Source organism: Bos grunniens, chromosome 8 (assembly GCF_055505025.1).
Source record: "Bos grunniens cultivar Pamir isolate PY7600 chromosome 8, Bosgru_T2T1.0, whole genome shotgun sequence".
Taxonomy (NCBI): Eukaryota; Metazoa; Chordata; class Mammalia; order Artiodactyla; family Bovidae; genus Bos; species Bos grunniens.
The window spans coordinates 111,684,475-111,700,706 of NC_141172.1; the positions used below are offsets into that span (position 1 = coordinate 111,684,475).

At 55.3% G+C, this 16,232-nt stretch overlaps 1 protein-coding gene across 16 annotated transcripts in view; it reads left to right on the top strand.

The window, feature by feature from the left end:
• Positions 1-14,527, top strand: part of MYT1L (myelin transcription factor 1 like) — a 393,751-nt gene extending 379,224 nt beyond the window's left edge. For 8 of the 16 annotated variants that reach the window (XM_086414068.1, XM_086414067.1, XM_086414070.1 and 5 more), the window contains 3 exons: positions 8,611-8,720; positions 13,292-13,435; positions 13,741-14,527. In XM_086414068.1, the coding sequence (XP_086270194.1) occupies positions 8,611-8,720; positions 13,292-13,435; positions 13,741-13,881 (395 nt within the window). In that variant the 3' untranslated portion in view covers positions 13,882-14,527. The remainder of the gene's footprint in view (positions 1-8,610; positions 8,721-13,291; positions 13,436-13,740) is intronic. The other 8 variants (XM_086414077.1, XM_086414079.1, XM_086414086.1 and 5 more) reach the window with 3 other exon arrangements.
• The last annotated feature ends 1,705 nt before the right edge of the window (positions 14,528-16,232 follow it).

Here is a 16,232-nt window from a genome sequence, read left to right on the forward strand (position 1 = left end):
AGATGCAGGACCAGTTGGACAGAAGCCTTCAGACTAGCCCACCAGCCTGAGGAGCTGGTCTAGAGACTCTAAGGTCACCAACACCCCCTCTCACTCAGCCATCGAGGGGCACATTGCCCCAAGGAAAGCCATATCCACTGAGCTCTTTTTGAAATGTTTAGCATGACATCTCACCTACAAACAACCCTGGAGCTAAAGTAAAAATTCTTCTGCAAACTGATGTGAGCCCACACCAGCTTCTGAATCTGGATAGATGGAGCAGTGTAGACACAGCAAGAAGTGGGGTGAGCAGGTCTGCAAACGAGGAGGAGCCTTCCACCGGGAGGGTGGCCGGAGCGTGGGGAGGCCCCGGCTGGCGTCTCTCCTGTGGGACGTCTGACCCTCAGAATCCTCCTTCCATGTCGGCCAAGCGCAGCTGGGAACCAGAAAGGGTGGGTGCCACGTGGGCGAGGAGCCCAGGCTTCATCTGGCTGGACGCCCAACTCCAGGCCCAGCCCAGGTCAGCAGGGTCACCCTCGGGGGTTGCCATCGGCTCATCTCTGCATCTGAGCTCAGCTCCATGACTCCAGGTTTCGGAACCTGTCTTCCTGCTGTAGGTTCTGTCACACACTTGTCCACAGACAAGGACCCTGGGAGCCCAGGTCACCTGGAGATGAAGCTCCAGAGTCAGGTCAAACCCGGGTCTCCCCAAGCCCAGTCCGTGCCGAGCCCGGCCTGACAGTCCCCTCGCTCCACACCTGTTGGGACTTTTCTGCCAGGACTAGAGGCATTTCTTACTGAACCCAGAGCTGAACACGTCACTCCGCGGATAAATGGCCTCATCCCTGTGTGTCTGACCCAAGGGCAGGACTCGGGAGATTTGCTCCTCTCTTTGGGGGGCTAGGGGTCAGTGGTCACTGCCCACGTCAGCCACGCCTGCCCTCCGCAGTTGAAGGCATGTGTGTGAGGAAGAGACAGCCTCTCACTCTCTTCTCTTGAGCATCCGGAGGGTACGCCTTGTCCAAGGTCACTCACTCTCCATGACACCCTGTCCTCTTACGGTGGTGGAGCTCCGTGGCCAGGCCCGCCCAAAGCCCTGGGCTGACTCGGGCCGGCAGCTTTGGTCCTGAGTCTGGGCATTCTCCCCCAGGCGTTCACCTGAAAGGGAAGGAGCATGTCTGAAGGTCCCGAAGCCTCTTTCTGGTTCTAAAATCCAGTGTTCTCTCTTTTTCTTTCTGAAGTTTAGAGGAGAGCCTGCTCTGGCCTCGTCCCCCAAAGACCCTCATTGTTCTGAGTGTCCTCCGAGTGACCCCCCTATCGTCTCCGAGTAGCTGGGGCCCCGCACAGTTATCAGGGTCTCCTCTGGGACCCCCACGCACACATTCACTGCAGGCCTGTGAGCCTCCCTCCCCGGAGCCGTGCGGCAGGGGCCTTGGGGCTTTGGTTTTTCCATTGTGTGTGTGTGGTTTTGGTTTTTGATTTTGGTCAAGTGTTCAGGAGAGAAGGTGGAGGAGGGCATGGCAACCTACTCCAGCATTCCTGCCTGGAGAATCCCCATGGACAGAGGAGCCTGGCGAGCTACAGTCCATGGGGTCGCAGAGTCGGACACGACTGAGCAACTAACACACACTATCAGGAGAGAAGGGCATGAAAGAGCTCCCCCCCGTCTTGTCTGCTGTCGGGGAGCTGAGCTGAGGGAAGGGCCCCCTCCCCTGCCTGCAGCTCTGTCCGGGGATTTTGTGCACCGATTCATTTATATCATCAACAGCCTGAGCCCGGGCCCTGACGTTCTCCATTACCTAGAAGGAAAAGGAAACTCAGAGAGGTGAAGGCAGAAGCAAAGACAGGCGACCTGTGAGGGAACCAGAGCCGGCTCACCGCCGGCCAGGGCCCCGCTCTACCCAGTAGGGCTGAGGGGACCTGGCCCTCTCTCCCCTCCGGGAGGGGGCTTCAACGCTGGGGTCTCGTGCCCTGGGGTTCTCAGGGGTAACCTGGGCTCTGAGGGATGACCTGGGCTCTCATGGGTGACCTGGGACTCTCATGGGTGACCTAGGCTCTGAGGGGTGACCTGGGCTCTGAGGGGCGACCTGGGCTCTGAGGGGTGACCTGGGCTCTGAGGGGTGACCTGGGCTCTGAGGGGTGACCTGGGGCTCTGAGGGTGACCTGGGGCTCTGAGGGGTCACCTGGGGCTCTGAGGGTGACCTGGGCTCTGAGGGGTGACCTGGGGCTCTGAGGGGTGACCGGGGCTCTGAGGGGTGACCTGGGCTCTGAGGGTGACCTGGGCTCTGAGGGTGACCTGGGCTCTGAGGGGTGACCTGGGGCTCTGAGGGGTGACCTGGGCTCTGAGGGGTGACCTGGGGCTCTGAGGGGTGACCTGGGCTCTGAGGGTGACCTGGGCTCTGAGTGGCGACCTGGGCTCTGAGGGGGGCCCTGGGCTCTGAGGGGGGACCTGGGCTCTGAGGGGGACCTGGGCTCTGAGTGGCGACCTGGGCTCTGAGGGGTGACCTGGGCTCTGAGTGGCGACCTGGGCTCTGAGGGGTGACCTTGGCTCTGAGGGTGACCTGGGCTCTGAGGGTGACCTGGGCTCTGAGGTGTGACCTGGGGCTCTGAGGGGTGACCTGGGCTCTGAGTGGCGACCTGGGCTCTGAGGGGGGCCCTGGGCTCTGAGGGGGGCCCTGGGCTCTGAGGGGTGACCTGGGCTCTGAGGGGTGACCTGGGGCTCTGAGGGGTGACCTGGGGCTCTGAGTGGCAACCTTGGCTCTGAGTGGCAACCTGGGCTCTGAGGGGTGACCTTGGCTCTGAGGGTGACCTGGGCTCTGAGGGTGACCTGGGCTCTGAGGTGTGACCTGGGGCTCTCATGGGTGACCTTGGCTCTCAGGGGCGACCTGGGGCCCTGATGGGTGACCTGGGCTTTCACGGGTTACCTGGGGCTCTGAGGGTAACCTGGGCTCTGAGGGGTGACCTGAGCATCTGAGGGTAACCTGGGCTCTAAGGGGTGACCTAGGCCTTTCAGGGGTGACCTGGGGGCCCTGAGGGGTGACCTGGGCCTCTCAGGGGTGACCTAGAGCTCTGAGGGTAACCTGGGCTCCGAGGGGTGACCTGGGCCTCTCAGGGGTGATCTGGGCTCTGGGGGGTGACCTGGGCTTCTCAGGGGTGACCTGGGGCTCTAAGGGGTGACCTGGGGCTCTAAGGGGTGATCTGGGCTCTGAGGGGTGATCTGGGGCTCTCAGGGGTGACCTGGGGCTCTCAGAGTTAACCTGGGCTCTGCAGGGTGACCTGGGCTCTGCGGGGTGACCTGGGCTCTGAGGGGTGACCTGGGCTCTGAGGGGTGACATGGGCTCTCGGCGGTGACCTGGTGGCACACCCCTGTGGAGGCCTTTGGGAACTTAATTACCAGACCCTCAAATTCCCCCTGACGCTCCAGAATCTGACAGACTGAGAACCCACCAGTCACGGGCCAGCCCTTCCCCCTACCACAGTCCCCACTGTCAGCTAGCTAAGAAAGGACTCAGCGGAACAGGAAGCACTCCTGAATGCTGGGCTCCTGAGGGCACATCCCGAGAGGCAGAGGGTAGGGCAGCGGGGGAGCAGGGCTGAGTTCAGCAGGAGACGGGGAGGCAGCCTGTGCGCCGCAGTGCATCCGCACGTCCGCCTACCCTCTCATCCATCCACCGTCCATCCATCCACACGCCTACTGACCTCCTAGACCAAAAATTAGGGGTACGATGGTTGTCATGGGGGCCCAGACTAATGTTTTTATTGGATTTAAAGTGATGATGACCTCCATTGGAAGGTTGATCTGATCTGCAAATTGTTTTGATAATGAAGCCTGATTTGCCACTTAATTTACATGGTAGATTGTTTTCATAAATTAAACACTTGACCCAAGGCTTTGATGGAAATATATTGAAGATACTCTGCAACATACAATTTTCTAGAAATACATACATTTTTGACAACTATTTAACGTCACAATAAAAAGCTTTAGGTGACAATTTTAGGACTTGTGAGGAAGAGCTGTGTCTTTTGCTAATTTTTTAATTCAAAGTATTGAAGCCCACTGCACAAGAGCACGGAGAAGGCGATGGCACCCCATTCCAGTACTTTTGCCTGGAAAATCCCATGGACGGAGGAGCCTGGTGGGCTGCAGTCCATGGGGTCTCGAAGAGTCGGACACGACTGAGCGACTTCACTTTCACTTTTCACTTTCATGCATTGGAGAAGGAAATGGCAACCCACTCCAGTGTTCTTGCCTGGACAATCCCAGGGACGGGGGAGCCTGGTGGGCTGCCGTCTATGGGGTCGCACAGAGTCGGACACGACTGAAGCGACTTCGCAGCAGCAGCACTAGAGCAGATGCGGTATTTTTTCTTTTAGCTATTTTAGCTATTTTTTTAGCTCCCTTAACCGGGTCAGCAGGACAAAACCAGTCTGTGCTACTTTCCAGTCAGAGCAGAGACGTGCCTGCAGGGGCCTGGCGCTGGCGGGCTGCTCGCACAGCGGTGTCGGACGCTTTTCTTTGGCCCTTGTTTGGCGAGTCTCGCTGAAGTTCAGGCATCTGACCTACAGTTGATTTCTTAGAGCCACTGTGTCTGACAGGGACCTTTTGTGATGCAGGGGTTTGGGGTTTTGAGAGATTAAGGAGAGTAGTCGTCACTGGACGTAAGTAGCGGATATGGATTCAGATCCAGGTCTGTCTGTCGTGTTTGGAAAGCTGGCCTTAAATTCCAGACTGCTAAACCTCTCATCAGGGCAGCTCAGAAACACTCCAGACTTCAGGACATCTACTGGTCATGTGATCTCTGTACCCTGCGTAGATGTCGGTTTTCCATGAAAGTCAAACAAAACATGATAATTGATGGACGCTCTTTGATGAAAGTTCAAAACAGTGAAACGGGCTCCTAAGATTTCACCTATATTCCAGAGAGACCACATTCTCATCTCCTAACTTTATCAAAATTCTTATAGTTCCCTTTTGTCAGAATCTAGCCCCAAGACTCTTTCCTTGGGCTCCAAAATCACTGCAGATGGTGACTGCAGCCATGAAATTAAAAGACAGTTGCTTCTTGGAAGAAAAGCTACGACCAACCTAGACAGCAGAGACATTTTGCAGACAAAGGTCCATCTAGTCAAAGCTATGGTTTTTCCAGTGGTCATGTATGGATGTGAGAGTTGGACTATAAAGAAAGCTGAGCACCAAAGGATTGATGCCTTTGAACTGTGGTGTTGGAGAAGACTCTTGAAAGCCCCTTGGACTGCAAGGAGATCCAACCAGTCCATCTTAAAGGAAATCAGTCCTAAATATTCACTGGAAGGACTGATGCTGAAGCTGAAGCTCCAATCCTTTGGCTACCTGATGTGAAGAACTGACTCACTGGAAAAGACCCTGGTGCTGGGAAAGATTGAAGGCAGGAGGAGAAGGGGAGGACAGAGGATGAGATGGTTGGATGGCATCACTGACTCAATGGACATGAATTTGAGTAAACTCTGGGAGTTGATGAAGGACAGGGAAGCCTGACATGCTGCAGTCCATGGGGTTGCAAAGAGTCCGACATGACTGAGCGACTGAACTGAGCCCTAAGACAAAAGTGCTGACACGCTGGGGTGTCTCACAGGCTTCGCTGTATGCGAAGTACCATTGGTAGAGCATCCTGACAAGCTAATCAAGGCAAGTTCAGTGGAAATCTGAGGCTGGTCTTTCCGCTCTTCCCTAGGTCTCATAACAGTGCCGTGATCTTCAGACTGCCAGCCCCGAAGTGGATTGTTCCACTGACAGTCACACTCACACGCTCACGACTCAAGGGAAACACGAATCTTGGGTTGGATACAGGCAGACGCGTAGGGCATTTTTCACCCTTCCTATCACGAATTATCCAAAGCCCGGTCTCTTGATCAAGCGGCTCTGAGGGTCACAGAGGGCAGTTCCCTGGACAAGCTCCAATGGCTTCGTGTACAGACCCTGGCATCAGAGACCTTACAATCCCAACGAAGATCGCGAAATCTGCAAAGGCAGCTGGCCCTCAGGGGTCGGGGAATAGAGGCGGATTCTCTGTGCTTCTTAGAAAAGTGTGATAACCACTCTTCACATGGCTGGTCTTCAGCTGAAGCTGCAAAGCACACCTGGAGAAGAGAAGGCTTTAAGTCGTCCAGACCCAAAGAACAAGAAATACGACCTGGGGAGCTTGTCCAGAAGTCTGAACAGAAACTCACTGAGAAAACCTCACCCTCACAGCCCAACAATCCAGAGGGCTTGTGACGTTTCTGCAGGTTTCACATGAGATGTACTCACTGCGCCTTGATGGGTAGGGACTTAGAGGAAGTGAAACTGTTAGTCGCTTACTCACATCTGACCCTTCTCAACCCCATGGACTGTAGCCCGCCAGGCTCCTCCATCCATGGAATTCTCCAGGCAGGAATACTCAAGTGGTAGCCATGGCATTCTCCAGGGGATCTTCCCAGCCCAAGGATTGAACCACGGTCTCTTGCATTGCGGGAGGGTTCTTTACCGCCTGAGCCACAAGGGAAGCCGTTTAAGGAACTTAAAGGAATGTCCTGGCAGATCCTCATTACATGGTAAATTAACTCATGATTTAGTTGCTTTACAAATCAGGGTTTTTATGCACTTATCTTGATTGTTTTTATGCATTCTTACCTTGAACTGTACCTGACCTTCAACTGCAGAAGAATAACAACATTGGCCATCGCCTTGATGGAGACCTCCCAAGTGGTTGCTTTTGTATACACTAACTCAGTTGACCCTAGCTCCTAATTTTGAGGGATTTCCATAAAGGCCTGGTCACAGATACAGAGGGGGAAATAGCGGTCCACCGCTGAGAAAGGGTAGACCTCGTTTCAGTGCTGGCAGTATCGTCTATTGTATCCTTGGGCTGCTTTTCGGGAGCATTTGGTAAAAAGGCAAATTGTGTTGCTGGGCCTCTGGACCCCGTAAGAGGCTGCAGAGAAGCGCCTTGTGGACCTAAGGGGCTGATCAGGGCCATGCACACAGGGTCCTCCAGGCGACGGCAGGCGCGTGGCCGAGGGAGGGGGCACTCGAGACCACCTCACCCATGAGGCTGACTTTCCCACCTGAGATCTGTGGGAGAAACAGCTCAGAAGGAAGGATAATTAAAGGGAAATCAAGCTGAGCGCAATGACACGTCCTGCCCGATCACATTCACAAGGAAAGGTGATGTCCTAGAAGAAATGGGCTTCTCTACAGGAGGATGTGTTACTCTCTTGAGTTTTTTTTCTTCATTTCACTACAAACAGCAGTGAAGACCGAAACCCCGACTCGCTCTCTTCTCGATTCCTGGGTGCTGGCGCCGGGTGTAGCGTGCGCAGGGTTTCTGGGTTGTCAGAGGCCCTCCGTCTGGGGCAGACTGGACCCCTCTCTGCAAAGCTGGACAGCGGCCCCCAGTCTCCCCCAGTTGCCGGGCAAGTGACGGGAGTGGCCGTCCCGCACCTGCACCTGCAGCATTTCTGTTCTTCCCCTGGGGACTCAACCACAGGAGGCCAGGGCAAGCACCGCGAGGGCCAGGGCCTTTCTGACCCTGGCGAGGCCTCGCAGCAGCAGCCGGCTGGGAGACCTGGCCTCCAACGCGCCCCTAGGCACCCCGACGTTCCTCCCTGCAGCCCACCCGGGCCCCCTCAGGAGCTGGTGCCCACAGTGCCCTCCTGGCCCCCCGGAACTCCACCCCACAAAGCCCCACAAGCTGGCCTTCAGATGAGGGGTGTGCCCATCAGTCAGGGTCAGTATTCCGGGAGCTTCTGAGACCACCACCTGGAGCCGGTCTCTGCGCCTCCCACAGGAGCGCCCGCTCAGCACCTGGCAAGTCAGGGCTTTGGTCGTGTGTGTGTGTGTGCGTGTGTGTGTGTGTGTGTGTGTGTGATAAGTCTCATCTGCAGAACCCCAGCTTGGTGGGGGGCACCCTGCTGTCTTCTTTTCAGATACATCAGCTGCCTGGCTCCTTCTGAGAGTAGGGGGAGAAGGGGTTGGGGGGGGCAGAGAGGCAGAGCACACACAGAGCAGACAGGTCATGGCCAGAGTCGGGGACACCCACGCCCAGGACACGGGGTGACCGCCGGGTTCAGGGGGCACACTCGCAGGCTCTGGTGAACCGTTTCAGGTTTTGCTGAAGATGAAACCTTTCCGTTTGTGAGGGTCCGTGACCCCCAGCTGATTCTCGTTTGTAGGTGCCATCATTGTGAGGATGGCAGTGGGGATGAGAAGACCCACAACCCACGACCGTTTCGTTTTCATTCAAGAGCCTGTTTTCCCAGCAAACCGGGCTCCCCGTCCGGAGGAGTGACAGTGCTCCCGTCCTCCTCGCGGCGGCCCCAGGCCCGGCGTCTCTGACCCCCCGTCCTCCCCGCGGTGGCCCCGGGCCCGGCGTCTCTGACCCCCCGTCCTCCCCGCGGCGGCCCCGGGCCCGGCGTCTCTGACCCCCCGTCCTCCCCGTGGCGGCCCCGGGCCCGGTGTCTTTGACCCCCCGTCCTCCCCGTGGCGGCCCCGGGCCCAGCGTCTCTGACCCCCCCGTCCTCCCCGCGGCGGCCCTGGGCCCGGCGTCTCTGACCCCCCGTCCTCCCCGTGGCGGCCCTGGACCCATGTCTCTGACCCTCCTGTCCCCACAGGTATAGAGAATGACGAGGAAATCAAGCAGCTGGACGAGGAGATCAAGGAGCTGAACGAGTCCAACTCTCAGATGGAGGCTGACATGATCAAGCTCAGAACTCAGGTAACAGTTTCTGCGGCCCCCAACCGAGTGGCCCCGGAGCCTCCAGGCCCCCAGCGGGCATGTCTCCCCTGGTCTTCGCCCAGTCTTCCCTTTACTCTTTCACCCTTTTCTTGGTCTTCTATCGAGGTGATTTCAGCGGCAAAATTTGCTGTCCCCGCGGGGCCCCAGAGGGACTAGTGTTCACTCGAGTCAGTTTCAGGGAAGCACGGTTCCCAGCGGCGGGTCCTGAGGGTCTCCTGTCCCTGCAGGGGGAGAGCTCGTCCCCCGGAGGCCAAGCCTGGGCTGCCTGTCCCCTCAGGGAACACCGAGCCCGTCCCTGGGCTCCAGGCCCGCCTATGTCCACGCAGACTCCTGGCGAGGCTGCTGGGTGGGCCAGGTCCGGTCTCCACTGAGCCCCTGCCAGAGGCCTGAGCCCAGGCGCCTCGTCCTGACCCCACGTGCCTGCAGCAGCCACCAGGACGTGCGCGCATCGGCCATACGTGCGGCCTGCAGCGGCTGAGCCGAGGCTGCAGAGCCGCAGGTCCAGGGCATCCGACTCAGCCGTCCACAGGGCTGTGCCTCCTGATGCTCTGGGGTGGGACATCCCTGGTGTGGTCTCAGGTGACACCGGGCCCCCATCCTGCTTGGACCCCCCTCCCCATGGTCAGATCCCCCCTCCCCAGCCATGCCCCCCGGTGTGGTCTCAGGTGACATCGGGCCCCTGTCCTGCTTGGAACCCCCTCCCCGTGGTCAGATCCCCTCTCCCCAGCCATCCCTCCCAGTGTGGTCACAGGTGACACTGGGGGTCCCCATCCTGCTTGAACCCCCCTCCCCGTGGTCAGATCCCCCTCCCCAGCCGTCCCCCCCAGTGTGGTCACAGGTGACACTGGGCCCCGTCCTGCTTAGACCCCCCTCCCCGTGGTCAGATCCCCCATCCCCAGCCGCCCCTCTGGGACGCTCACAGCCTTTCTGGGACCCTGCCTATGGGCTCAGGCATCAGGGACAGGCTGCTGCTGGTCCTTGCCCCCTGGGGGCACAGCCCCTCCAGGGTGGGAAGGTTGGAGACCCCACTGCCTGGCTTTCTGGTGCCCCCCTGCCCTGCCACCCCCACGGTGCCAGTGACACCCAGGGAGGGAGAGGGCCTCGCTGCTGTGCTATGACCGGAGGTGCAGGCAGAGCTCAGCGGGGCCCCCTGACCACACTGGACACCCAGTGATGGATACGAGGCAAAGGTCATGGCGCCTGCCACCCCACCCCCAGCCTGGAACCCAGACCACCTGAGCCTCACCCTTACCTGTGTTAACTGCGGGTTCCGTGTGAGCTTTCAGTGCAGAAGCAGGCTCTGGTTCTGCTGCCTCAAAGGCATGAATGTCAGTCTGACCCGCGTTTTACTCCTGCAGAGGCTGCGGGAGACCAGGGTCCCTGCAGGGTCCTGGATCCCCAGCTCAGAAGAGCTCAGTGGTCTCTCCATCAGAAGTGCTCAGGACGGTGCTTCCCTGGCGCCCAGTGCCAGGACTCGGCATTTCCAAGGCAAGGGGCACAGGTTCAGTCCCTGGCCAGGGAACCAAGAGCCCTAAAGCTTTGTGGCTTGGCAAAAACAAATTTTTTTTTTCAAGTGTAGAGTTATGTATACTTTTTGTTTCATCAAATCAGTACTTGCTTAGCTCTGTGTATGTCTCTTACACGTCTTAGCTCTATCGTGAGCCCGGGTGAGAGGTCATGTTCACAGGCACACATGGTCCTCGGGTCCTCGTCCCTCCGCTGCAGGAAGCCTGCTGCTTGTCACACACGTAGACGAGGATGCTCCCAATAGCAGGGGGGCCTGTCCACCACACCCCCTCCCTGTCCACCCCCGCCCTCCCCAGGCTGAGGACCTTGAGCTGACGGCACGGGGCTCCTGACCCGCAGAACAGGCTGCCTCCAGCCCCTCCCCAAGCCCCGGGTGCCCCGGACAGATGGCCGGGCCATTCCTCCACCAGAGCCAGCCTTGGCCTCTCCTGGGCTGGATGATGCCAGACGCCCAGTACCCACGGCTGCCTCGGGGTGGGCTTGAGAGGAAGGTGCCGGCTCCGCCCTCCTGCTGGGAGCCCCGTGGGAGCGCGGTCAGCCCTTCCACCCCGAGGGGCCAGCCGCGGGGGACGCTGACCCCCTGGCAGCACTCTGCCCGCCCCCTGTTCCACCTGTGCTCCAACTCAGAGCAGTTCCTGGGGTGCTGGGTTTTCCTCTGAACCCTGCTGGGTCAGAAGCCCAGGACAACGAGTGTCCTTCCATGGGAAACACTCTCGCCTAGAGACGTGCCTATTGACAAGTGCTGTTGCTCCTGATGGAGAAGGAAACGGCAACCCACTCCAGTATTCATGACTGGAAAATCCCATGGACCGAGGAGCCTGGTGGGCTATAATCCATGGGGTCGCAAAGAGTCGGACACGACTGAGCGACTTCTGTGTGTTTGTGTGTGTGTGTGTTGCTCCTGAATGCACAAAGAGCCAGATCTCGCCTGGCGAACCTGGGAAAGCTGAAGCCAGGGACTCCCTCAGACCCCAGCTGCTTGGGATCCTTGGATGTGGGCAGGGACACCATATATGAGAAATCAGAGTTTAGAGCTGATGAGCAGAGATTTGGGTAATCTGGGGCAGTCGGTGGGTGCCATTTGGAGGCGCCAGGCTGTGAGCTTGGTGTCCAGCAGACAGTCCTGTTCCCATGCCTCTCCTCTGAGGCCAGTCTGGGGACCCATGGAGCCCAGCACACATGCTGTAACCTCCAGGAGCTCCCTGTTCGGTTCCATCGCTGGGTCCCTCCAACCTCCGCAGAGCAAGCAGCTCTCCAGCCTTCTTTGCAGTAAGTGAGGGCTGGTTGTCTGGTGGCAGGCAGAGGCCAGGAGGGTGCACAGCAATGGTTACATTCTCTCTGGCAGGTTAGAGGAAGGGGGGGCGGTCAGGAAGCCATGCCAGACCCTTCTTTGAGGCAGGGAGGCAGTGACACCATACAGGCCGCTAGGGACCCCTGCCTCATGACTACGGACAGGATCAGTTCAGTCGCTCAGTCGTGTCCAACTCTTTGGGACCCCAGGGACTGTAGCACACCAGGGCTCCCTGTCCATCACTAACTCCCAGAGCTTGCTCAAACTCATGTCCATTGAGTCGGTAATGCCATCCAACCATCTCATCCTCTGTCCTCCCCTTCTCCTTCTGCCTTCAGTCTTTCCCAGCATCAGGGTCTTTTCTAATGAGTCAGTTCTTCACATAAGGTGGCCAAAGGATTGGAGTTTCAGCTTCAGCATCAGTCCTTCCAATGAATATTCAGGACTGATTTCCTTTAGGATGGACTGGTTGGATCTCCTTGCAGTCCAAGGGACTGTCAAGAGTCTTCTCCAACACCACAGTTCAAAGGCATCAATCCTTCGGTGCTCAGCTTTCCTTACAGTCCAACTCTCACATCCATACATGACCACTGGAAAAACCATAGCCTTGACTAGACAGACCTTTGTTGTCAAAGTAATGTCTCTGCTTTTTAATATTCTGTCTAGGTTGGTCATAGCTTTTCTTCCTAGGAGCAAGCATCTTTTAATTTCATGGCTGCAGTCACCATCTGCAGTGATTTTGGAGCCCAAGAAAATAAAGTCTGTCACTGTTTCCATTGTTTCCCCATCTGTTTGCCATAAAGTGATGGGATCAGATGCCATGATCTTAGTTTTTTGAATGTTGAGTTTTAAGCCAGCTTTTTCACTCTCTCTTTCACTTTCATCAAGAGGCTCTTGAGTTCCTCTTTGCTTTCTGCCAAAATGGTGGTGTCATCTGCATATCTGAGGTTATCGATATTTCTCCCGGAAATCTTGATTCCAGCTTGTACTTCATCCAGCCCAGCATTTCTCATAATGTACTCTGCATAGAAGTTAAATAAGCAGGGTGACAACATACATCAATATACAGCGTTGATGTATTCCTTTCCCAATTTGGAACTAGTCTGTTGTTCCATGTCCGGTTCTAACTGTTGCTTCTTGACCTGTGTACAGATTTCTCAGGAGGCAGGTCAGGTGGTCTGGTATTCCTATCTCTTGAAGAATTTTCCAGTTTGTTGTGATGCACACAGTCAGTCTTTGGCGTTGTCAGTAAAGCAGTAGATGTTTTCTCTGGAGAGGATAGTGACTCACAAGTAAACAATATTTCAGGACTTCTCTGCGCAGCATTAGACTCAGCCTAAGAAGAAGAAGTGTTAGCCCCACGTCCTAAGGCACTAATCCAGACAGATCGTCCTGTCATGCCAGCAGAAAGGCCCGGGTGGCACAAGGCCGGTCCTCACACGATCGTTTGTGCTCAGTGGCCAGAAGACCTTGTAAAACCTGCATGAAAGCTGAGACGACCTGGCAACCTCGCCCACCCTCATGCACTGGTTCCTTTTCAGAGAGACCAGCTGTTAGGGTCCAGGTGCCGAGGGCTCGAGCGTGAGGACTCAAAGCACACCAAGTGACCCCTTCAGCGTCCAGCCCTTCACACGGAGAACTCTGGATTTGAGCAAAGAGGCTGCATCCCCGCGTGGGCCCCCGAGGCCTCTCGCTGGGGGCGGCTTGTGTTACATGTCGCGTGGTCTGTGCGTTTCAGATCACCACCATGGAGTCCAGCCTCAAGACCATCGAGGAGGAGAACAAGGTGATCGAGCAGCAGAATGAGTCGCTCCTGCACGAGCTCGCCAACCTCAGCCAGTCCCTGATCCACAGCCTCGCCAACATCCAGCTGCCGCATATGGTAAGTGACCGGCGCCGGGCGGAGGCCCCTGGGGGCCGCGCGCAGTGCTCATCCTAGCGTAGCTGTCTGTCTGTCTGTCCTCGTGGTTCTCAGACCTCAGATGCTTGCGGTTACCTCCCCCAAACCGTACCGTGAACCGCTCTGGTGGGGCTGATCGGTAAATCCCCTAAGGTTAAGTTGCTCTGAAAGGCCTTTTAAGTAAGATAAGGACAGTGGCGTTAGGCTGGGATACTATTTTATGCTGATGTGAATATCCTATTGAGAAAATAAAAGTTGCATATGAACTACTATTTAATATCTCGTAGGATCCAATCAATGAACAAAATTTTGATGCATACGTGACTACTTTGACGGACATGTATACAAATCAAGACCGTTATCAGAGCCCAGAAAATAAAGCTCTACTGGAAAATATAAAGCAGGCTGTGAGAGGAATTCAGGTCTGAACAGCTGCTGTAGTGGTGGAATCTTGCTTAAAAAACGATGCCTCTTGTTCTTTGCTGCTGTAATTTACCAGAAAGTGTTATATATTTATTTCTGTTTGAAACAGTGTTATGCTTACAAGACTTCATAATGATTTTATGTCTTGCTTTAAAGATAGTACCTGCAGAATAGTTTTGGAATACATTCACATTTTTGTACGTTTTCATATAAGCTGACATAGTGTGACATGCCATGTAATGTTTATAGCTGCTAATGTATGCACATTTGGGGGTATATATATTTCTGAAGAGGTAAGCCGATCAAAATAAATAGAGTGTACATTCTTTTTAATGCTTTAGTGATTAAATGTTTAGTATTTTGAACTGAAATGGACACACACACACACACACACAAACAGCTCTGAATGATCATTTGGTGGCCCTGCAGCCACTTTTTAGATGTTATCGTTTTGCCTCATGTTGGAGGATCTTACGGAATTTAAGAAATACATTTTGTGTGCATATTGTTTCATAGCAAGAATTGGTTGCAAAAAAAATGCTTTATTTTTGAACAATGCTTGGAAATATTATGTGATTTTTTTGTTTGTTTGTTTTAGGAGGATGGTGTATGGTGGGGGCAATAAATGAGGTTTTTTGCATTCCAAGGAAATGGCATATGGATTAACTGTAAGAAATGAGATAAGTAATTTATTGTAAGACAACATCAAGCCATGGAAACTTGGCAGAAGATTCAAAGCAGCTTAAACAGCACTTTTAAATTAACTCCTGAGCGTTACATGGTGTGACGGTGGGACCTTCAGCTAAGACAGGGGCAGAGTAGAGGTGGACGACCCGAAGACGCCTCCTCCTCTCTCGGGCGCTTTGGAGCAACCTTCTCCTCCCTCCCCGAGGGCTCCTCGCCCTCGGAACCGTCTGTTACCCAACAGAATCCGTGTGTTTTCCTTTGCGCTCAAAGATCCTTTGAGACTCTTTCTTTCCCCTCCCACCTTATCCAGTTACCATTCCTGTTGTCGCTGTCGTGAGTTTCCCGTGGGGGATAAAGGCAGACGGTGCCAGTCCTCGCGTGACCGGGCTGAGTGGCGGGCCGGCCTGGGTGGGAGAGCGGCGCAGACCGGCGCCTCGCCCGGCGCTGGCCTCGGGAGGCCGCGTCCAGTCCAGAGGCGGACGGCGCTCCACGTGCGGCCCCGGCCCGCGGGGGCCCGCGGACCCTAGAACGTTCGCATAGCCTTGTTGGCTCGGTCGCGACCTTCTCTAGGAACGAATGCCGTCAGATGGTGGGAGTAACTAAATGCCCTTCAGCACTTTTTGCTTTACACTAGATCATCTCAGACTCCTTTCCACCCTGCAGACTGACTGTTCCCCCGACGACTGCACTCCGCGATGCGTAAGACCGCTTTCCACCGCCGCGCTCCCCTTCCTCGCGCGTCCCCGGGACGACCTGTCGTGTTTTCGATTGCTGTTGACTTGATTTACATGTGATAGCATTCTTCCTTCCATGTCTTGATGTTATGCAGGAAGTACAAAAGTACTTTAAAATTTTGTTATGAAAAAAAAAAAAGATGGGTTTTGTAAAAATTAAAAAAAAATATTTTTAGCAGAACAGGACTTACAGGGTCATTGTCCCCACAGCGTGCCAGTCGACTATTTGCACTTACCTTGTCCTATATATCCGTACGGAGGTGTGCAATTCCCGTGTCAGTAGCCTCGTGACTCTGACCCTGGAGGAATCCGAGGAGGCCTCCCCGCTGACCTGATGATGCTACGGGACATTACAGGGACCTCACCACAAATACTCTGATACAATACTCAACCTCGGTATATATATATGTATAAATACATGTACATCCCAGCGGCACTTTATACTGTTCACTGTACAAAAGCTTACAGTTTTCCAGGAGGACTTTAATAATTAGCTGGGAGAAGATTGTGTGATGACTCGGGCGCCACGGCGCCTTCCCTGCGGGGCCCTCTTTCTGTTGTGTGATTCGTTGTAGCTGCCCTGCTCAGAATTGCCTTTTTGAGAGCTGAAGCCAGGTGCGCCTCGCCACCTGCGGCCACATATCCCGTCCGGGGCGGCCTCCGCGCGGCCCCCGTTGTTCATATTGGCACATGCATCTCCCCACCCTGTCGTTGTCTGCAGCTTCTTTGCCAATTATAGTGATGCTTTTCGTAGCGTAATAGGTAGTATCAGTTTGGGATTCTAATTGTTCTCACCTATGTACAATGGAAAGGGGTTTTAAGCACAAATCTGCTGCTCATCTAACGTTGGTACATAATATCAAATCAAAGTTATCTGTGACTATTATATAGGGATCACAAAAGTGTCACATATTAGAATGCTGACCTTTCATATG